The sequence below is a fragment of the Onychostruthus taczanowskii genome, unplaced genomic scaffold (assembly GCF_017590055.1).
Source record: "Onychostruthus taczanowskii isolate IOZ18803 unplaced genomic scaffold, ASM1759005v1 scaffold88, whole genome shotgun sequence".
Classification (NCBI taxonomy): Eukaryota; Metazoa; Chordata; class Aves; order Passeriformes; family Passeridae; genus Onychostruthus; species Onychostruthus taczanowskii.
In genome coordinates this window covers 2,062,549-2,086,560 of record NW_024506773.1, presented here as the reverse complement: position 1 = coordinate 2,086,560, position 24,012 = coordinate 2,062,549, and the positions used below count along the sequence as shown (strand labels likewise).

At 36.4% G+C, this 24,012-nt stretch overlaps 1 protein-coding gene across 1 annotated transcript in view; it reads right to left on the bottom strand.

Annotated features, from left to right (window-relative positions):
- Positions 1-24,012, bottom strand: part of CNTNAP2 (contactin associated protein 2) — a 1,013,892-nt gene that overhangs the window by 372,823 nt on the left and 617,057 nt on the right. The window contains exon 10 of the mRNA XM_041425209.1: positions 21,359-21,530. Within this exon, the coding sequence (XP_041281143.1) occupies positions 21,359-21,530 (172 nt within the window). The remainder of the gene's footprint in view (positions 1-21,358; positions 21,531-24,012) is intronic.

Sequence of the window (24,012 nt, the reverse complement as noted above, 5' to 3'; positions counted from 1 at the left end):
TATTTGGATAACAAAATAGTTGATTTTTGAGCTTTAATTCTTGCTTTGACTGTTATTCATGCTAGTTCTACTAATTGTCTTTCTCTTGGGGAAGATTTTAAAGCTTTTTGTAGTATTACAATTCAGTAACTTAGTTCTGCCAACCAGCTTTTCAGGTATGGGTTATGGGTATCAATAGATTTTATTTTTTTCTCAGATTCTCAAGTAAGCAGAAATCAGATAAAAAAAAAAAAAAGTGGTAAAAACATAACAAAGACTGAAGCTTACTTTAAAAATACATACTGACTCATCTTTCATGAATTACATGAATTACATCCTGCTTGCCTGTTTCCTACCCTCACAGTATGCTACAAAATTGATGTAAGTCCCTAGCAACTCTGACACCTGATGCCATTTGCACCACAGTACTCCCCAAATTCCTTGGGCATCAAAAGTGATGGAACACATAGAAGGAATACCAGTACCACCTGCAAAAAGTAGTGAGAAAATAACAAATACATTAAGCTATCTATGTATCTACACTGCATAATCTATAAGCTACAAATACATTAGTTTCATATGTTAAATTGAAAAGCCATCACTTATCTAGTGACTGAATGTGAGTTTTCAGTCATGTTTCATAAAATTTAAGATCCAATAACACAATTTGCTATTGTGCAAAGACCACGACATGCTACAATTCATATGAATTAATGGAAGATTGGAATAATTATACAGAGACCATATGAAAACAATGATGAGATCTTTGGGAATCTCAAAATCAGCAAGAGTAATTTGGTTGAATGTGGAAATACATAGCAAGAGGAATACTTGTTATAGTAACCAACAAAACAGAATCTAGATATGCACCAGTCTAGTAAAAGAAAAATTATTTTGCCTAATGGAAGTGTTTTCTTAAGTTAACAGTCTGAACTGAACATTATTATATCATTATTGTGGCTTTATTCCTTACTCTGGGAAAGTAGTGATTCATACGAAGAAACACTGGAAAGACAATTTCTAAAAATGACAGCAATTTTGTTTAAATCTTTTGGGACATTCATGCAAACACATGACCAATAAAAACACTGCTAAACCTTTTGGGAAAAAAGGTGTGCTGGATTTCAGGAATGTTTTCCACATTCCTAAGCCTCTGTTTTCCAACTGATAGCTCCAACACTAATGGACATGGAGATCATTATCTTCCCCTGTGGGACTCCTCATTGCAGAGATATCTGCAAAGTGGTGATGGAGAGTGTTGCCTATACAAAAAACGATCCATAGAGACCTTCAACTCTCAAGTGAAACTTGCCCAGTTTCACCAGCTCTGCTTGCAGGATGGGTTGGAGATTAAATCCAGCAGTGAATGGAGCCTGAGGAAGGAGGCAGGGAGTCATAACTGTATGCTTTAGTTAGGAGATACAAAAAGTGCTGACAAGATCTTGGAGTGCCCAGGACTGTAGCCAGCTGAAAGACCTCCTTCAGAAGACTTCACTGCTTCTCTGCTGAACCAGACGTGCCCTGTTTTCCACTCCAGTATTTTGCTGAGAGGCAGCTTAGTCAGTGTTAAAGTATCTGTAGAAAACTGGAGATCTGAGGGCAAAGAAAGAGGTAGTTGACAGGAAAAGCAGTCCAGAGGATGACTGGACCCCAGAGAGTCTTTACAGATCACAAGGTTGGCTGGGAATACCATGAGAATATTTCTGGTAAGGAGATTTAGTCATATACAGAACAGAGAACTGTGATTCCACTGCAGTGATACCAGCATATATTATCTGTAGGTGGTGGTTATGTACACTCTTCCCATTATCTATAAGTGGTGGTTATGTACACTCTTCCCATCTCTTGTGTATTGAAAGACAATCATCAGGTTTTTCTAAATGTTTCTGTGTTGGAAACTATGCTATTGAGGATCAGTGCAAAATGACAAAGGCGCCCAAGCAGAGGGGAAAAAAAAAATTCATAAGCAAATGTGCTAACCACTATAGCTTTGTATCCACTAACCTCTAAAGGAGGTACTTTGCTTCCAGTGGACACATTTAGTAAGAAAATTTTAAGGATCTTATCACAATTGCTTATGCATAACACATGTTACTTTACTTTGGATAAAATGTTGCCTTCAAATACCAGGATGTAGTTCTCATAAAAAAAAAAAGAAAACTATTACACCTAATTACTAAGAGGGGAAATGGGTAACATGCTGATGCTGAGAATGGCTAACATTGCTGAATTCAGCAAAGTTATAAAGGTCAGAATTTCACTGAGCATATCTCAGCTTCCTTGACTTTACCATTTTGTTGAGACAAAACAACCTACTAATTCCCCATTATTCTCCTGTTGTTTGTTTATGGCATGTAATTTTTTTTTCTGTTACTGCAATTTGTCGCTTGCTAGGCTTCCATCCTACTCTTTTACATGTGAATATTGTAATATATGTTATCACTGATAACATCAAAATTCTTACAAACAGTGGAGTAGTGGTATAGATTAAATTGGAAGGTACTATTGTTTTCACATTATTTGCCTTTTTTTCCTTGGACTATGAGTAAGGAAAAACATTATCACTTCATTCAAAAATTACACGTGTAGTAACCTACAAGTTTAATAGTTTTCACTGCTCTGAGGTTATGTAGAATGCAATGATCATCCATTGATTTAACTCATATGGACAAATCCTGTTGTACATTTTCTTTGCTTTCTGTTTCAGCAAAATTCTGTGGATATTAAAATTGTCATTATCTACCCACAGGCAGTTTCAAAATACCCACAGGCATCTTGCTTAGCTACTGCTTGAGGCTTTGGAAAAAAGTAGTGCCATACAAAGCTGCAAAACCTATAATATATATGTAGAAAAAAATCTGTCATTTGGTGGTATTTCAACCTGCAAGACATATCCTGGAGGTCTAAAGCTGCTATTGGTAAAACAGCCTTAATGTTCCTATGAGTTCTACATAAGAACTTGCTAGTAGAAACACACTGCTTAAGGCAGTCCTACATGTGACAGCAGGTTGAAAGATAAATGGGTCCCTGGGCTGAAACTGATGATTTTTCACAAGTATGAGTGATTATAGCACAATTTCATGAGCTTCTAGCAAAGACTTTACAGTGCCAACTGATAATATAATATTATCAGTGCCAACTGATAATATAATAGTAAAAAGTCCTGATTCTAAACTAGGAAGAAAATTATGAACACATCTAACCATCAAGCAAGTATTTACAAGATTATTTAAGCTAAAGGGCAAAGGAGAGTCTGTATCTTACATCACAGGACACTCTCAAGAAATACAGAAAAATGACGCTGGGAAGTCTCAGAATGCTTGCATAATTGTTGGGAGAGAGCATGGGTTGTTTTACTTATTACCTGCACTAATATGAAATTAAGGACATCAATTATAAACAAACAAACAAGCTTTTCTTTACAAACTTAGGAAGACATACTGTGGTAAATGAAATCTTAATGCTATTGAACATCTGAGACCAGACTAGAAGGATAAAACTAAACTATAATACAGAAAAATGTGAATTATTGAATTATCATTATTCTTCACTACTTACACAAAAGGAGAATCACTCATGCTAAAACAATAACAAAATATATTCTATTGAGTAACAGCTTCAGTGATGTGAAGTAGCAACTATTTTAGTGATCTTCCAAACTATCTAGGGTGAGGTAAATTTTATCCGAGAACACCAGAAAAATTAGCTGAGAAGATTTTCAGTTTACATTCTCATACAACTGAATGCAAGTTCTTGGAATAAAATCTTTAGATAAAAGGACAGTATTGTGGACTCCAGAAATGGAAAAGTCTACACTTGAAAACTGATGTTTCTTATAAGGAAAGCAATGTGAGTCCCATGTACATAACAGAAGACTATAAACAGAAAACCATGTGCTTAATCATACAGAATTAGTGAGACCTTTACTTACAGTCCTGCTCCTAGTTCTGTCTACTACACTCAAAATCTTGCCATGAGCAAAAAGAACATATATGGCGAGTGGAGGCAAAATTTCCATGTCAGTCCAGTTAATACTAACAGTATAACAATTCTAATTGTTTAATTAGTAGAGAAAAAAGTCTATGAAGAATAAAGTTTGTATCCCCTTGTGGCTACTTTTATACATTTCCAGTCACAGTCCTTTTTCTTTATTCCCAACCTGGAGGTTGAAATCTGCACAACAACCATCCACAGCTGCAGGTCACACAAAGGGCTAGTGTGTGCTACATGGGGGCTTCATCTGTGGAATTCACCAAGAGGAAATCCATCTGGAGCAGGCACCACTCCACACATGGCCACTGGAAACTGTTATCCAAGGTCAGGCCAAGGCAAACCCAGATGTGCCCTGGGACCCTCAGGCCAGCACAAAACTTCTATCATGATTTCTGTTACTAGTAATGGCAAAAATCATGTGTCTGGGATACAAGTTTGCTTTTAGAAAAAAATAACATTGATTAATTCCAAAAGAAAGAACTATAAGAGTTTAGTAAATTCACCCGTTCAATCACAAGATCTTCTTGTGTGCATAATGAAGAAATTTTTGAGGAGGACTTTTTTTTCTTTAGGTGGAAAACTGGTACTGCGAACTGAAAGCTCCAAGTTGAAGCTAGACAAATTCAGGATTGAAATAAGATATATATTTTTAACTCAGAAGAAAGTTAACCAATAGTGAGCAATTTTCTGAAGATTTAGAAACTTTCTATATCTTGAAATAAATATATGAAAATTGTCTTTAAAAAAAAGAAAAACAAGAAGAGAAAAGCTAAATAGGAGATGATACCACTTTTGAAGTATTCATGTAGTAAAATTATTTCTTTTCTGTAATGCAAGATGCATCAGCTAAGTGGTTTTACTGGATTGTTCTGACTGTAATCCACAGCAATCTTTTCTTTGATTCCCACAGAGTGATTTAATTTGCCTACAATTCTGGCCAGAGACGTCTCAGAAAATTTAGCAAAAACAAAGTCTTCAATTAATAGTATCCCTACTCAGGATTTCTAAAGTACAGGTTGAAAACCTTAGAAACACAGACAGAAGGGACTATAGCATGAATATTCTAATGCACTGCTGGATAGCACAATGCTTGCTCTGATAATTAGCCATTCACAGTTTTCAAAACCTGCAAGAAAAAATAATTGCCCTAAAAGCCAAAATGCTATGCACTAAAAGCTACTAGTGACAGGTAGGTTATTTTTAGCTTAATTACAAATTTTCTTTTTTTATTCAAAGATCTCATGAACATACCTGTGTACTTCCCTAGGAGAGACTTTTGTCATAATTTTTTTTCGATTTAGTGGTATCATCAGTACATTTTAGCAGGAAGAATTTTATGCTACTTTATCAATAACAACACTATAGCTCAAAGGAATTAGAGCAAATGGCTGAATAATCAGAACATGAAGAAAATAATGACCCAGAGGATGACTGGACTATGTCATGAGAATTTGTCGAAATGTTAGTTTTTTCTGTCTTCTGAACACCAAGGTAAGAGTAACCATTGAAAATTAACATAAACCATCTCAAGTTTACATTTATATTTGAGTTCCCATTTTATAATACAATAGAGTATCTGGGACCTTAAAAAAATATTGATGCATAGCCTAGATGAAGTTTTTTCTGTCTTTCTATAAATGTGTGTTTTTATCCAGTATTTCCAGAATACCATGGCAAGAATCATGACAAGTATGCATTATGTAGAAGTTCTGACACATCACTATTCCATTATTTCAATTCCTGCCCGTCATTTTGAAGGCAAAAACATGATATCATTAAAAACATAATTTCATAGTGTATTTGGCCTTTATATTTTCTCTCTGAGTAAAGGGGCTTCCTTCTTAAACTTTTCTGACCCAAGCCTACTATTGGTCTATAATTACCATAAAATTAAAATATTTAGAATTCATTCCCAAAGGAGCTGAAAATGACTAATGAATACTCTATGACCACTGATCATATAACCAACTAGCATGTAGAAGTATATTCAACAACATAGACAAAACACTTTGTAGCCCCCACCACCAATCAATTACTCCTGAAGGAGGGAGAAGTTGATCTAAAGGTTCCCTTCATAAAAAGAAAAAAAAAAAAATAGAAAGACAGATTTCATATCAGCACTGGAGCTCTAAGTACTTTCTTCTTTGATATGGCACTCACAATTTGTCCATATGCTCTACCCAATTAAAACTGTAGTCAAAACAACATGGACTTATAGAGTAGAAAATTTTTGACATGCACCAAATCTAAAGAAACATATTCCCTTATAAAAGCCTAGGAGCTGTGTAGAGGTCCAGGAGCAATATTTGGCTTTGGTATCTGGGTCATTTTTCCTCACTTAAAAGAGCACAATTATTGATCATATAGGATTCATTAATGCAGAAAGCCCTTTTTTTTGTCTGTGAACAACTCTTTGCCCTCTGCCCCAAGGATTTAGCTTGTGCTTAAACCATTTAAACAGCTATGTGGCTTATATGTCTGTCTGGTTTAAAAATCTAGTTTCCTATTTTTAAGTCAATTTACTGTTCATCCTGAACTAAGATTTCTGTAGCTACAGCCCACTGTCACTTTTTACAGCAAAACCAGTACACTTTGTAATAAAAGTAGCAGTTCTGCCAAGGCAAGATAAAGCACTGTTCAAGCCCTTCAAATCTTTTGTAAAGCAATGCTTACAGGTTCCAATTCTGCTTTTTAAGCCTGCAAGCACTTCACTTTTTAAAGTTCTCAACTTTAAAACTCCTTCCTAAACTCCTTCACTAAAAACTAACTTTCTTTCTTTTTCTTTCTTTCTCTTTCTCTCTTTCTTTCTTTCTTTCTTTCTTTCCTTTCTTTCCTTTCTTTCCCTTTATTTTCCTTTCTTTCATATTCTAGGATAATAAATTACCTCTTTCAACAGAGGAACAGACATTTCAAAAAGTATTTCACATTACAGTGATTAGCAACTTCATTTTCCTTGACTGCTTGCACTTTGGTAGGATAAAAAAAATGAGCCCATAGGTATACATCTGTTAGGTTTAAATAATACATGAAAGTGACTGGTAGCATTAAAAAAGAAGAAAGCATATCTTTCAAGGACAAAATACTGTGTGTTCAAATCTATTTCTAACATCAAATACTAGCATTATACACTTAAATCAGGAACTTTACTTCTTTAAAAACATAATTATACTGTTCAAAGAAAACTACTGAAACTACTGTGTACTTTTATGAAATGATACAATGCAACTATACTTTGCAGAGAACATTTCATACAAACTGCATTATGAAATGTACCACAGAGATAAATAATAGTTACACAGTCAAATAACAAACAATAGCAGTGAGAAATGCATTAAATTATGAGAGATGGAGAAGAATAAAGTCTACAAAATTTGAAAGGAAGATAGAGTCAGTAGGACAGATATAGAGGCATTTCTAGGAGGCAACAATACTAAAATGAAGGTTTTCAGAACAGCAAAAGTAAGACTGCATAAATAAGATACACAACGTTGCTACTATGTAAGCAGATGAAGGAGAGCGAGTTACAGCTGCAGTTTAAGTCATCATTTATTTTCTGTCATTTTCTGACTATTGTTCATATGGCCAGTGAAACATTAGAAAGTTGAAACATGCTGACAACCACCAATGTAAAAGTAGGAAAAACTGGCAAGACAAGCCCAAGTAAGTGCTGTCAATACTAAACATGCAAAATAAATGTCAGGGGTGTTATTTGACTAAACGCTGGCGTAGTTAACATTTGATTGGTCTTGAGTGAAAATAAGAAACCACCAGAGAAAAGCCAGTATCCTGAAAAACTTGTTACTGTTTGTGGAGGTCCTGAATCGAAGAATCAGATATTAATAAAAGAACAGATATTATAACTACTGGCCCCTTGAGCAATGCTTCAGATGAGCAATTTAATACAGCGGGCACCATACCATGCAGGAGAAATCTTATGATAGTATTAGTACGAAATATAATTTAAAAAGGTAACTAGTCCTTAAGAGAGAATTAAGAAGAAAGAAACATCAGTAAATTCTACAATGAGCACTGCTGAATCTGGGAAAGGAGTAATTTTATTTGTTGAGTTAATGATTTTGAGGTCAGTTTGTGTAATAGCACCAAGTTAGTGTCTGGAGTTTATTGAGCACCCACAGAGGAACAGTCAGAACAAAGGTGTACAGTACTGTAAAAACTGCAGAAATTGTGCTATTGAAAAGGCAGATCAACCCCTTGATATAAAAGAGGAAAAGAGCACATATTGCCTTTCATGTTGAACTGAAAAGAAACATTATACGAGTTGGGTTTTTTCTTTCCCCCAGAATTCTCTGTAGGTTGGTATTCTTTTTACTAGAAAAATGAAAAGACAGGTGAAAATAACAACTACCTTCACTAAAACTGACAGTGGATCTCCAGCTTTCTTTTGAAGAATAGGAATTTAACAGATAAGGTGTATCAAAGACTCTCCTTGTGCTTGTGTACAAATTGACTAGCACCATCAGCTTTATAATGTCTAGAAAACTTTTCAGTCTCTTAAGTTTTAGGAATTTGATCTGGCAGGAATCCAGCATTTAATAGAAATCCAGGAAGATGGACGAGTAACATCCTTACACAGCAAGCAAACCTCAACTGAAAAAATTAGAAGCCCTTAAAAACTGTGAGGCTGAGTGAAATGAGCACTGAGAGTAAGATAGCATTGTTATTTGACTCACATCACAGGTGACTTGTTCTGTATTTATTTAGGATTAATTTCCTTTGTTTGCTTGTTCATTAACTGTCTGAAATGAACAAAGTAAAGAAAATTTTGCATGATATTTCAATGTGGAATAAATTTTCCCTTTAGATGATAACTTTCCATATAATGCATTTAATGGATGGGCTATTTAATGATTTAAACTTTGAAAATCAAACTATATTATATTACAGATTATGCACCAGTGCTTCTCAAAAACTCTGAAAGCATTTCCCCTGCAATTACAGTATAGTAAGCAGTAGTTAATCTATCAATCACAGTTGAGTCAATATTTCTGAATCGCATTTCACAATGTTGCCTTAGAAATGACCATGTAAATCTGTGAGAAAATAAGGATAAGCAGATATAAATAAACCAAATAAGTCCTTCTACAAACTTGTTTGAATCAATCTCTGAACTATGATCTACAAAAGCTAACACTGATGATATGAAATCCATACAGGGTCATACAGATTAATTGCAACAATCGCAATGTTGTGGCATGAAAAATTGTAAGAAGGACCAATGAAAGCTTCTGTTTCGATTAAAAAAATCTCCTGGCTGATAGAGTAACTATTTTTTTGCCAAAATAGAACATTAATGTCAAATTAACTGCTGCTCTGTATCAAGTCTGTCTTAATAATAAAACTTATCACAATGGAAGAAAAATAGAGATGTTATTGGCAGCATGCATGGCAATGCATGATAATGTAACAAATGTACAAGCAACAGTTATTTTTTCAAGAAATAAGAATCAGATGTTTTTCCAAGGCACAAAATTATCTCCATAGGTCTGACATCTATAACACCCTAGAGAAATTATCTGCTATTGTTAGATCATGTCAATTTGATTCAAATTCTGGATTCAAGGAACCTTGCAGGTGGTTGCAAAGGATTTTGAATCCTAGGTACAATTACAAACACATGATGTTTTCCATATCTAAGCACTTATTTATACTATGGGATTAAAATCTCTTCTTCAACTCCCCCAGGGGAAAAGTGTTGTAGTAATTGGCATTGGAACACCGAGTTTCTTATTCACCAGAATTGTTTCTAATAAGAAAAATGTATAATGAGTATTCCACTGAAAAAAACCCTGCCAATGTAAAATGTGTAGGCATAATTTGTATGATTTTTCTAGAAATCAGAAAGTAGACTATGATAGTTTATGTCCCTCACTTGTCTTAAACCTAATAACAAACCAGCTGCATTTGGTTTCTCTTTTGGGTAATTTACACATTGTTTTGAATAAATATGCCAAATTTTGCAAAATTGGTGTGCAAGTTAGTATAGGATACCTACACTCAACAATGTTAAGTCCAGCTTACAGGCTGCGGCTGAAGCTGGCCTGAAAGATGCTTCTGCAGGGCTTTTACATTCTCCTAAGCAGTAACCAGGCAACTAACGAATGACAACCAATTAATAGAGCTTGACCAGACAGACATTTCTTTCTGGATATATTCCCTGAGACAGAAACAAACTTGTTTCTCCTACCACAGTCAACAAAGATGGAAAGGAGACCATGAGAAGCCTTGCATGTTACTCTCCTTCTGCTACCTGCCTGATTGACAATATTGATCACCAAACTGGGATCCACCACAGATGGGGGACACTCACTTGAACACATAAGCACACATGGGAGGAATTCCAGAGGTGCTAAGCAATCAAACTGGCTTTGTCTTCACTGAGAATATTCTAATAAATAGGTCTCCTGTTTATATCTCTCATTATATACATTATTTAATATAGCTTTATTTGTCATAAAACATCTGAATTTCTTAGTCTCTCATAATAACAGAACAGCCAATTTTACTGGTGCATCAGAATGTTATCTTAATTAAAAACTTCAGAGCTCTGATGAAACAGCAAAAACCATAGCCTAATAACAAAAGAATAGCATTACAGAATGGCTTGGGTAGGAATAGGCATATTCCCATATTTTTATTTTCATTACTGTTTTATAAGAAAGTTCCAAAGAATGTAATCTTATTCCTCAAAATTGAGAATTTTTGTAGCAGAAATTGTAAGAACTAAGTGCCAATAAAAATTTTGTTGCAAATGTACAAGTATAGATTTGATATGAAATTCTGAAAGAAATGTTATAGCTATGACTTTTTTTTTTTTTTGGTGATATACTTCACCATAAAAAGGTATTTGAAATAGCAAATATAAAACATACTTATTCTACAGTTATAAATGAAGTATTGCACCATTAAGCATTCCTCTAAATTAACAGGCCTGTAAAAACAACTTAACTTTTGGGATCACTCAGGTAAGGCTCTGCCTTATTTTAATTTTTTTTTTAATATAATAACAGGAAAAATACAACACAGTTACAGCACTGGTTAAGTTTTTTGCTTCCGGTGAAATCCAGTTCTCTTCATATCTCTCCAAATCTAGATGTCTATTCAATATTAATTTCCTTTTAAAAACACCTATTATAATCTAATCTACTGGTGACATTTACTGGGAATGAATGAAGACCTGTTTACTGAAACCTTATATTAGTTAGTTCATTTAAACTATCCTTCCAGGAAGATATCAAGGATTAAGCAAGTAGCATCTGACACATATTCCTCCAAGGACTTCTGTTCTTTCCAATTTCTTAGAAGAAATCTGGTTAGGTTTTAACTCAATTTCTCATCAAGTATTGCCACCTGCTTTTAATTTGATGCACAACTGAAATCTGCAGACTCACAAATACTAAAATGCATCATAAACTTTTTGTGCATTAGCTTTAAATCTATTCAACTTAATGCAGGAAGGAAGATCAATTTAACTGGAAAATAGGTTTGATGTGGAACTGGAGAGGCAGAGTTCAAATCTGTGGTCAGCCTCAATGTTTATATGTCATCCTGGTCAACCATCATGTGGTCCCAAAACTACTTATATGTCTAGAGAGAAAGTTATGCAGAAAAACACCATCTGGCTGCTTCACCACCTAATCTCATGTCTGCTTATTTAGGCTGTGCAGAATTCAAGTCCCTTCCTCGTGACTCCATGCCATTCACACAGGCAGCCACAAAGCTTAGGGAGCATTAGCACATGTAAATAATGTAAAGAATCTAGGCCTTAACCCTTCTCTAGCTGCATTTTCTTTAAAGGAAGAGATCATGAAAAGCACAACAGAAATACTGGGATACTCAGGAATTTAATATTGCTAGCTGGAGAAAAGCATAAAACAAGTAAGGTGAGCGTGTTGTATCCAATGTGCTAGTAGCATAAAATTAATTTTATCACAATTATTTACTTTTAGGTGGCACTGTATTGTTCTGCAAAAGATCTGGGAAATCAGTATCTGAGAAATATTATATTGAACAGGAAATAACACCTTCCTTGATGGACAGACAGTTGAAAGAGTCTAATCACTAGCAAACACTCACTGCCAGCAGAAATACAGAAATAAGCACTTCTTTTTGAGCAAAGGAAGCGGGAGATATACAGAGACAGTATTAAGCCTAATGCACATATCTAGACATTATTACTATTACTAATGATTTCCAATGATGGCATAGTAATCTCTTTTTTTTCATGTTTAAAAGAGCAACCTATAGCTACGAGACCACTTCTAATCTATTAGACTTATAACTCTATTTCTTTAGGATCTCACCAGTGTGAATATTCTGCATGAGTTCAAAATGCTAATTTAAAAATTATAATGATTTCTGAAAAAAAGAGAAAGAATGTAAATCCAGCAGGAACTGTACAGTAAGTCAATTTCTGCTAAAAGTCAGGCTCCATCCACCAATAGTTATACTTGTTTGTAGCAGTGTTTCATGCAAGATAAACTACTTATTTTGGAGAATTTATTGCTTGCTTGTATGAACAAGAGATGGGCACAATATTTTAGTAAGACAGACATTTGCTCAGAATTATTAGTACCAAAAGATATTGCCTGATTATGAAATGGCTATTCTATGGTTTAATTTCTTCATAACATATCCAGTAAAAATTCTAGTAATCTGACAGGACTGGCTATCCTCCAGATGCACATACTTCTAATGAATGGGTTAAATTTGCTCATAGCTTGATACCTAATTACAAATTCAGAGCTGCAGTCATAAAACTGGTCATAATCATAATTGTACTGTACAGAAAGAAAATGCCTACAAGAATTTTTTTCTAGTATCTGGAAAATATGTAGAGCATATGGCATTATTACTTATTACAACATGTTGTCATACATATCAAATATTAGCATGTCTACTAATTAGAGAATATAATCAAATCTATTTCAGTCAGTAGTAGACAGACAGTCTACTTGTTTGGATAATGATTATCAACTTTCTTTTACTGGGAAAAAATAGTAGAAATATTGACATTCATATCTGAGAGATTCATAGTTAACAAATGCAAGAGAGAAGATGATGCAATTTTAGTCTTATTTAAAGATCAGTAGTAATACAGACAGTTCCTGAAACTTCCTTGCATTAGTTAAATTTTTCATAAACTTCAAAACTGAGACAACAACCTGGTTTCCTTTTTTTTGGAGAATGAATGTGTAGAGACAGTTTCATTAAGAATAGCAACACTGTTCATCCAGGAGAAGATATCCTAATCACATAAAAATAAGCAATCTGCATAATATATTAACTTTTTCAGTTTTGAACTGATGAGGAGCAATAAGCGATGAATAACTTGTCACAGTCAACAAAGCAGTAGAGCACAGCTGAGTAACCAGGGAGCTAGTTTCAATGGTTTTATTAAGGGATCAGGTAAATATTTAGCATTTAATCATGGGAGAGTATAAATTTCATGTCCAAGAGACTGCTTTCTGGATCTTTGCTCAGTGCTCTCATCTTCCCCACATGAGAATGATAATAAAATAATAATTACGTATGGATGTAATACAAGCTGCACATTCAATCAAGTCCCCTGAGCAAACTAATGCATGTAAGAAAAACCAAGAAATTAATTTCCACACAAAGATTGCTCACGACTTTTTTAAATTATAGATTACTCCACTTGATTAAGCTGTTCCTATATTAGTCATGTCGTAGCAGACAGCAAAAAAAAAAAAAAAAAAAAAAAAAAAAAAAAAAAAAAAAAAAAAAAAAGCGCAAAGGTTTTGCCAAAACAACTTGCAACATTATTTAAATAATGTTTTAAAAGTTTGCCACTATTATCAACTTTTCTTCAAATCCTTTCCCTGCTACTTTTACCAGATTAGTAAACATTAGCAGCTGTGTGCCTTGATGGAAGGAACCACTGTAACTGTGGCCTCACCTTTTAAAAAAACTATGCTAAAGTACTTGAATGCATCGCAAGAAGGGCATCAAAGATGGTGAAGGGAATGGAGACAGCCAGAAAGATCCAGGGTATGAGTGGTTCCTTGGAGGTTCAATGCAGTAGGAAGGAACAGAGCCACAGGGACCCTGAGGAGCCCTGACTCAGGCTGTGCTCATTGTCACCAAGGACAGGAAGCAACCCATGGGAGCAACCCCTGCGCCCACCCTGGAAGTTTGGAAAGCCTCCTCCCACTAGATGGGAGGCATCTGGCAAAATGGCCCAAAGGAGGCCAAGGGCTGTGCTCACTGCTGCAGAGGAAGGCAAAAGCTGCTGCAGGGGACAAGAGGCTGCCCATCTTCATGGGGCATGAGCAGTAGGCAGCAACCTGACCAAGAGTGCCCAGAGAAAACCTTAACATCACATGCTTGATGCTGCAGAGGAAGGCAAAAACCTGCCAAGGGCTAGTGGAAAATTCCTTCCTGACCCCAAAGGTGGAATCTTGTATACTTCAGCTATTTCCTGAAGTATACAAGACCTGCCTCCTCATCCCATACAGTGGGCATATTTCCCAGGAGAAGCCTGACTTCTGTTCTACTCCAAGCACTATATGGAGCACACATAGTGGAAGCTCACTTCTATGTGTGCTCCAAGCACTGGGATCCCTTGCAACACCTCTGCACCTCTTTTCTTACAACTGCTGCACCAGGCTCCACACGGAGTATGAGGACAGGGAGCTCTGGAGTACTCCTGAAGTACATTCCCTTTGTGTTGCCATGGCTATCCAGCTGAAAAATATTTCATTCCCTCAGATGAGCTTTGAAGGGACCCTGCTGGGAACTGGTTTTACAGTGGAGCACCTCCAGAAGGCCTGTCCTGCTTTCAGTTCTTCTCTCTCAGCTTCAAGTGATTCTACCAGCTTCTCAAGGACATTCTGATGTATTCCAGCAGTGGGAGAGGGGAGGGTGCTCTCTTTTATCCTGTTCCAGGGCACTGTGACTGTGGTGTTGCAGGATGGTGGCAGTGTGCCACAAGGGTGATGGTGAGCTCCATTCACAATTCTACTTGCAACAGCCTTATCCTCCACCCACCATCTTCATAGGAGGATCTCTGGGATGCTGGCCCCAAGGCAGTCCCTGTGCCAGGGGGCCCAGCGTGCTGTCCCTGCCCTTGGCGACCATTCACTTGGCATAACTGCTGGGTGACAATGACACGTTCTCTGCCACTTGGCTCCCAAGAACAAACCCTATGCTGTTACCTTTTTTTTAGACTGTGGAGAAAAACAATCCTACAGCTCAAAAGCTACTTCTATTATCTGTCAAGTTATGCAGAGCTCTGCATTACATACTCCTCCTCCGAAGCATACCTGAATGTTTACTGACTTAGCTCTTGTTGTAGCACGAACAAGTGTTTTTCATGAACAAATAATCCACTTTCTGAAGAAAATTATTTCTTCATGTAGTCTACATTTTTAAATAATAGTAGTAGTCTACATTTTTAAATAATAATAATAAACAAAGATATTAGTATTCCTTAGAGTTAAAAATGAAAGGGTTTTTTTTTTTTTCCCCCTCTCTGTACTGAGCTTATATAGGACTAAATACAAGACAAAGAACAGCTGAGGATTTTCTGAGATTTCAAAATGTTCAAGCATCCAGCTACAAGATGGTGTACAACCTACACAGTTACTTGGAAGAGACTTTTAAGGATGTTATTGACTATTGTAACCTGTTTAATATAGGATAAAATGAAAAAAAAATAATGGCAAAGGCAATAAAATAGCTTTCAAACCATCTGCATCTCAAACCTTTCCAACTTGTTACTCATTGCTCTATTATGTTATTTAACAGTGATTTTTTTTTTTTAATCACCATCTTGTTCTATCTTTCTGTTGCTGTCTTGGGGAGTCCCATTCTAACTAATGACAGCTGGAAGGTCCAGCCAAATTCCCGATGATAGCAAAGTACTGCATAGACTCTGTTAAATTTTGCAACTTATTAAAATATTTCCAGCTGTGTGTAAGGGACAAAGTTTGTTAGCACATGGAAAACCCCAGTTTATTCAATTTTTAATATTACTCATGCTTTCTTTTCCCTGATTTTTACAATGTTCCCCCCCATCCCCTTTTTTTTGAGAATGGAGGTTTTCATTACAAAAAATATTGCAAAAACCTAAAATATACTTCAAAAAGAAAGCTAATTCAACTATTCCTCTTCTGTGGTTAGCTCTGTAGAATTTGTAACTTCCTAGCTATCTACTGATCCATGTTAATAACATGGCAGTTGTCAATGTGTACTCTGGTACATAATGGACATAATGGACATAATACACAGTATTAAAAGCATTGTCATCTGAGGTATAATATCTGCCTACAAAGTCACCTTTCTGGATTGAGATAGATTATTATGTAAATGCACATGAATCTCTCTCATTGAAAGGCAGCTTTCACCTCCATTTCCACATAAAAAGTTTGTATGGTTACAAAGAGATGTGGGGAGAAGAGGAGAGGGAGAAGGCACATGTGGGAAGTGCCTTCCAGCCGTATGGCCAGGAATATCTGCAGGTTGACGCCATGGTATAGTTTCAGCCCTCCCCCAGTCCTACATTACTTCCTTTTTTGTGAATTGGAGTTGGAAAAACCCAGCTGCAAAGCAGGTTTTCCTTCCAGTCAGGACATTGTTATATCATCTGTTCCGCATGCAGAGCGCTGCTGGATGATATCTGTCTGTCTGTCTGTCTTACCACTGAACTGGCAGAGGGAGGGGAAGAGCAGAAAGGAAAGGCAGAATCCTAAGCCTGTATATAGATCCAGAAACGAAGAACTTTATTACTACTTGGCATGATGATTTTTAACTCCAAAGAAACTTTGTCTTGCTGCCAGCTACATTGTGGCCATATTTATGTACCAATATGCTTGCTGTGTTCTGTTATTTGGATGAATTATTTCAAACTTTGATTGACAATCAAAAAATCCGTTGACAGAATGTGACTGTATGGGATTAAAGCTGGATGCTGGCACTCTGTCATACAGAGTGTATACCCACAGCAGGTAAGTAATAATCACCCAGAAATGTTCTGCTGCACGTATCTGATTACTTCAATTAATTTTTAATGTGAAATTATTCTCAAAAGCTGGCATGTAATTCATCTCACTGTGTTACAGAGAGAATCACTCTGTTTACAGATTCATAAAACACCAGAAACGCATGAAAATTTTTCATTTTCTCCTCCATTTTCTTCACCTGTAACACAGAAATTTTCATCAAAATTGGTTTACATGCTGCATAATTTCCAATGGCAGATTTGACACTGTATTTTGAAATCATTTTAGTAGTGGCTCGTTGTGATTTTGTGATTAAAATCCATGATTCTAGCTATAATAAAGTCAGGAAAGCTTTGGAATTCTCCAAGACTGCTGCGATAAATTAGTTGTAAGTAGTAATTCCTGTTCAATATCCTGTGCTTGAATCTGAAAGTACAACAGTTACCACCTGGACTGTAACAAAACTTTAGGTTGTTAATGTTAGGAAAAGGAGGTGAAAAGTGACCTGTGCTGTCACAAGCAATGCAGCATGTGGATCACTGTGACAACAATGCAACTTCCATTGCTAATGCAATTATACGTAATTAAGAGACAGAAATAGAGATGATTTTTTTTTCTCAGTAGCATTTTAACTACCTATAATTATACATACCTGCATGAAATTACATGCATTTATACTATTTAACTACTGGTAAAAAGAGAATGTTCCTTAGCTTTGGTGTTTCTCTATAATTAGATCTCAGCTTGCAATCTGTGCAATAAAAAAATGCTCATGTGAGGAGAGCAAGACAAAATAAAAATACACTGGTTCAACCCTTGTGTCTCCTAAGGACAAGTGGAATACTCTTGCAATCATTATTCTTGCATTTTTCAAAACTGCTGGAAATAAAATGCAAAAACCTTTTCCATACCAGGCCAGAGTTTAGCTCAGCAGAACCTGGGACTTTGGAAGCAGATACCCTCACGCGGGTGCAACCTAAAAGCTCAACAAACTTTCAGTAACTTTTGTTATGTTCTTACCGAGAAAACTCTCCCCTCCTTACTAACCAATCTGGTTAATGATGAAAAATGCCACCATTTACAACTTCACCTTTTGTCCCCTGAACCAAATGGCTGAAGCCTGCAGTAAGAATAATTCAATGTGACAGCTTATCTTTTTGCCCAGTGGGGGCCTTTACTGAAGTTTGGCTATGAATGCAATTTCCTTGTGGATGATGATGACGTCTGAAGCCTTTATGATTCAGATCCAAACTAGTTTAAAAAAGCAGGAGGATCCCACTATGACAAGCCACAAGTATCTTCCCCTTTCAAAGGAAGTGATTATTGAGTTGATATATAGCACACATGGTACTTGCATTCCTTAAAATAAAGCCACATAAAAATGTTATATACGATGTCATATTGTAGCAGAAGGGTTTGTAAACTCTTATCTGCAGATGTTAATGAGACAGCCATGAAAATGCAGTCAGATCTAAAGCTTGGCTCTGAAACTTCTCAGCTAAAGGTTTTTGTTCTAAAGTGCAAAGTTACTTTCAGGGGAGAACAGGAGAAACAAACTTTCAGGGGAAAACAACGAACTTGATTACATCTCAGTCATTGAAAAAAAATCAAAGCCCACCCTAAGAAACTTATTCGGATACTATTCTAATTTCATCGGACTATACAACTGCTACTCTGCTTGCAACACAATCCTCCCGTGTTTGAAAAGCATACATGTAAGACATACGGTTTTAACTTTTATGAGCATGATATCAGTGCCCAAGGTGGTAGAAGAGAGAATCAGACTGAGAATATACTCTCTTATATAAAGAAAATATAAATACATACCTATGTAAGCATAGATAAAACACTGTAATTTATGCCAAACTCCATTATGAATACAGATGTCTATATTATATATAATAAACTTATATATAACATACAAAAATATAGAAAGCATAATAATATTTTCATATCATAAAATGCCACTATATATAACTTTTATGTGGCACATGGCACATGGCATTATATGAAATATTTGGATATATATTGCATTATAAAAAGAAATGGCTTCTAAATAGTAACTTCTATGAGAACTTAACTTCCAAAATAAGCTGCCCAGCATATAGGAAGCCTTAAGTCCTGTATTTCATAAGTGTATCATAAAGCTTTGGTACTAATTAACTTATACTGTAAGTTACTTGTAATTACATTATAATATATTTCAAAACCTTAATTCTGATTAGCTTTGCTATAATAATAGATTTTTTTTTCTAATAGAAACTGGCATAAATGGGTTCAATCATTGAGATCAATACAAATTGTGGCATAAGCTTAAATTTATCCACTGGAGGAAAAGCAGAGACTTAATTAGCTGTATCTTCATGTCCTTTCTTTCAAGTCAGTTTGCATTTCCAAAATCAAATATTAAAAATAAAACCAAGTCAAACTGACAAATACTGACCACATAAATTCTTTTTAATTTCAGATATGTGTGAGGAGACAGAACAGACTTCATCCCTACGATGCCAGCTTGTCACATGCTCCTTTCATATGACTTCAAAATTCAACAGGTCCATGAGGAGAATCAATATAAAGTGGCCTGACATGCCAGAGCAACTCTCTGGTACAGCCCAAAGCATGTCCTGTAACCCTGAGATTACTGCAGTGGGATACTGGGTCCGGCTGGGATGGAGTCACTAAATTAATCTTTTTCCCAGCAGTCCATGGGTGTTGTGCTCCCCAGCTGTAGCTAAACCATGCTGGCACCAGAGCACTCTTTTGGCCGCTGCTGGACAGTGCCTGCGCAGGAGCACCAAGGCTTCTCTGCACTCCCTTCCCCTTAAAGGCCAGGAGGAGGGAGTGGGTAAGAGGCTCGACAAGGACATAGCTGGGTTAGCTGAGCCAGACTGAGACTTTGGAAGCAGGGACTTTGGAAGCAGTTTTCCATGGGAAATTCCATATGGTACACCAGCATGCCCAGCAATAAAACCTCAGGGGATGGAAGAGGAAAGGAGTATGTTTAGTGTTGTGGAGTTTCTCTTCCAAAACAACCACTACATGTGCTGAGGTGAGGCTCTCCTTTCCAGGGAGCAGCTGGGCATTTGCTTGCTGATGCAAAGCAGTGAACAATTTTCTCTTTTTGCTTTGTTTGTGTGTGCAGCTTTTTCTTTTCTTATGAAATGGTCTTCTTTATCCACCAGTCTTTTTGCCTTTCTCCTGTTTTTCTCCCTATCTCTCAGGACAGGGGAGAGAGCTAAAGGTAGGGACAACGTTTGGCTGCTGGCCATGGCCAACCTACCACAACTCATTTAGTGCAAATGGATGTGTACATTTCAGGAAGAGAAGGTATTTTGCAAAACCAAAGCAGTATGTTGTATTTTGGGTTTTTAACAGTAGCATCTATGTCTGAGAGGCTCTTAAAATAAAGTAGGAAATTAAAAGAATGCATTTCTTTACCACAACTATGCAGATATTGATGATATCCAAAATCATTGAGTCAGGAGAATATCTATCATTGGAGATATACAAAGCTCAACTGGTCCTGAGTAACCTGATACTGCTTTGAAGTTGACTCTGCTTTTAGAAGGCGATGTGAGCTCCAGTAGTTGGTTATTACTCAAATTATTCCAGGGTTCTCTGGTCCTTGCTTCTTTCAGAGCACTATTTGAAAAAGCTATTTTCAGCTTTCCAGCAGGATTGCAATGGCTTTAATGTAAGGTAATTTTTATGATAAGCCAAGCTGCCTGCATTCAGGAGTTGGGCTACTAGTTCTTTCTGTCTTTCCTGGTATTTTCTTTTATTCACCAATAAAGAAACCATTAATCAGAAGCAATAAAAATGAATACAGGTAAGCAGTTGAAAAGGTAGTGCCAAAGCAAAAGGCTGCCCTAATTCTCAATTACTCTTCTTAGACTGGAAAGAAACCAAACCCAGTAAGCATTACTTTAATTAAGTTTGAGCATTTCTTACATTCACTGATGTGCAAGCATGCAGACCTGCTTTACTTCTCTGAGGAACACAGAGAAGACAGAAGGGGCTGAAGCCAGGAGCCACAACTTCTAGTTGCAAAAAGGTCTCCTAACAGTCATCTAAGATACAGACAAAAAGTGTGAGGAGTTTTCTCTATTCAAGGCAGCCATACTATTGACATATAGGCTGAGCCTGACTTCCAAGAACTTTTCACCTCCTCCTCTGCTGGTGATGGAGAGGTTTGAGAGTTGCTTTCCACTTTACCCTACACAGTCTACAATTTAAAGCCACCATCTCCATCACCATCACCTAAGCATTGGTTGCCACTGCTAAAAAGGTAGCCTTGACATGACCACTGGCAGTGTCAGGACCATCTTTTCTGGATCACTGTATATTTTCAGGATATGAAGGATGTGCCAGTATATTAGAGTATGGGTGATCTCTCCACAGCTTACCTGTCAATAATGGCACACATGTCAATGGTGACATTGGCAAAGCTTCCCAGCTCTCCATGCTCCACTGCATGCAAATCCACCAGCTGATCATCCACATGAATACTCTGCATGCATCCTTGGAAAGAATGCTCAAATAGGGAGTGATCTGAGTCATTCATCTGTGCTGGAAACCCTGCAGAGAAGCAAAATAAAGAGGATTATTAACCTCATCTACTATGACTTAAGCCAGGATATTTTCAAAGGAAAAGAAACACCGTTTTCCTAGATGAGGGTAAAACAAAGGCATTGTTATTGATTTAAGTAATTGTCAACTATATGAAGTATTTATACAGTACAGCTGATGATTTTTGTCTAAAGGATGGAAGCTTTCTGCTACCCTTTCCTCCAATATTCTCTGCTGCTGCCTTTCATTCCTTCTCTCTCATACAAATATTCTTGGAGTAGGAAAAAGATTTATCTCCTTGCTATATTTTAGAGGTGGCATTCTAATTTCTCTGATTTTTCTGACTGCAAATGCAGCCATGAAGTGAATTACCAGTTCAGCCTTCTCTAGAACTAGGTTTCCAGTCTTTGTCACTGTGTTCATGGGCAAAGAATATTTGTGCTGGAATCTTTATGTAAACTTGAAAATAGTCCCAAACTCTAACATCTTTGATCACTTCTGAGGAATCCGAGGACATTATGTAGTATTTTCATTTTGCTCTGAATACATTCATTTTCCTGTGTGTTTAAAGGTGGTTTACAAAAGATGAGAATGACTTAGTGTCTTGCTCAGGCTAAAAGGCGTGGAGACAGAGCATATTTGTTTGCATCTGTTTAACTGAATGCCCTTCAAAAGTGCACATGTCAATTTAGTTGAGAAAAATGTCCTTGATGACACAGTGGAGAGACTCATTCACTACTTATAAACCTTCAAGAATGAGAGGTTTATAAGAAAAATACAATTCCTTTAAGATGGGAGCAGGAAGGAAGAGGAAGGAGAGTTTATTGAAAAGAAAAAAGAAAAGAAGGCAAAGAAGGTAAAAATTCTGAAAAATTCATAAAGCTGTTGCAGATTTCACCCAGGTAGACAGCCACCCATACAGTACTTTTCAGGCAAGAGTGAAATATCATACACCTTTGCTGTGGTGGCTAAGACAGATTTTACAATTCCCATTCCTTCTCCCACTTTTCTATCCACCTTGCCAATCTCCAATGCCTTATGGCCTCTTCAATAGCATTTGTGGAGACAGGAGAATAGAAGATTATCAAACTGACATTTGAACAGTGACAGAAAAAAAGTGATGAACCTAATTTTAAATTTTGTTCATGGATACAGGAACATGCCACAGAAATAGTTGAATTGGCAGAAAAAGAAGGCAACAAGTAGAAAAACAAGCAACAGGTGCTTGAGTTCAGATGATGCCTAATACACCACCTATTACTAACATAAGTCTTTGCCAAAATCTAATTAAGATACATTTTAACTAAAAGGCTTTGCCAGAGATTTCATATAATCATGAATACTTTTTAAAACTTTCTAAAGTGATCCAGCCCATAGCTAAATTTGCTTTTGGTAGCTTCTAAATTTCCCTGACTCACTTCAGTAAGCATTCACTTCAGAGTTCACAAGTGGTGGCACAAAATTAATTAGGGATGCTATAGTAATTAAGCTGAGACAATGCTAAAAGTTAGTTCTGACAGGTATCTCAAGAAGCTGGCCTTCTCTTGAGGTTGTATCAGCTCTGGACTAGAATTATGACCATATTACAGGAAGCCATAAACTGCTATGAGACACCTGTATAATAATGTCACACTAACACACATTCAATGGAGAAGGAAAAGCTCCTTGGGAATCCCCCAAATGCCCAACTAGTGCATAATACCTTCATCAGATCAAATGCCACCCCCAAAAAAAAAGAACCTAACCAACAAGCCAACCAAAGAAAAAAAAAGTACTAATCATGGACTGTAGAAATTTTTATTTTGGACAGGCAGAAAAATCAAGGTGTAGGGACATGTCCTATATTGTCTTTCCAGCAGGGCTTTGGCTAGTGACTTCTCTGATGAAAAGAGGACAGGTCTTTCAGAAACCTGCCTCCTGCTTTCTTTAAGTTGTTCTGTCTAGTGACTGATTAAACAGATTTATGTGAGGCTTTACAGACAATAGAAGAGACAGACAAAAGTGCATGTTGGTTCTGTGTTGTTTGGTGGATGTAAGCATAATATTTGCATATTCCTACCAGGCTCTTTCCCCAGTTATATTTAAACAGCTTACTCTTTCAGTATAATTATATGTTTTTGAACTGTCACTGAACCCTAGAACTCCTCCCAAGCAAGAATCCCCAACATAATGCAAAGCATATTAGAACTTTAGTGCAGTACCAGAGCAGGATAGGAAACCTGCATATCACCTTCATGTTCAGAGCATGTCCACCATTTCTTTGATTTAAATATTAAATTCAAGGTTATCAGCACCAGGATAAGCAGTAATATTCGTGTAAACCCTGCAAAGCCAAGGAAATTATACAGATTTATCTGAATATAAAGAAAGATTTGCCACTATCCTACAAACACTAACTGAAAAATAAGATCAAAACTGAGAGCCACAATTCACTGTTCACATCAAAAAGAGAATGAACCAAATATCTAAGTTAAAAATGTATTATTAGATT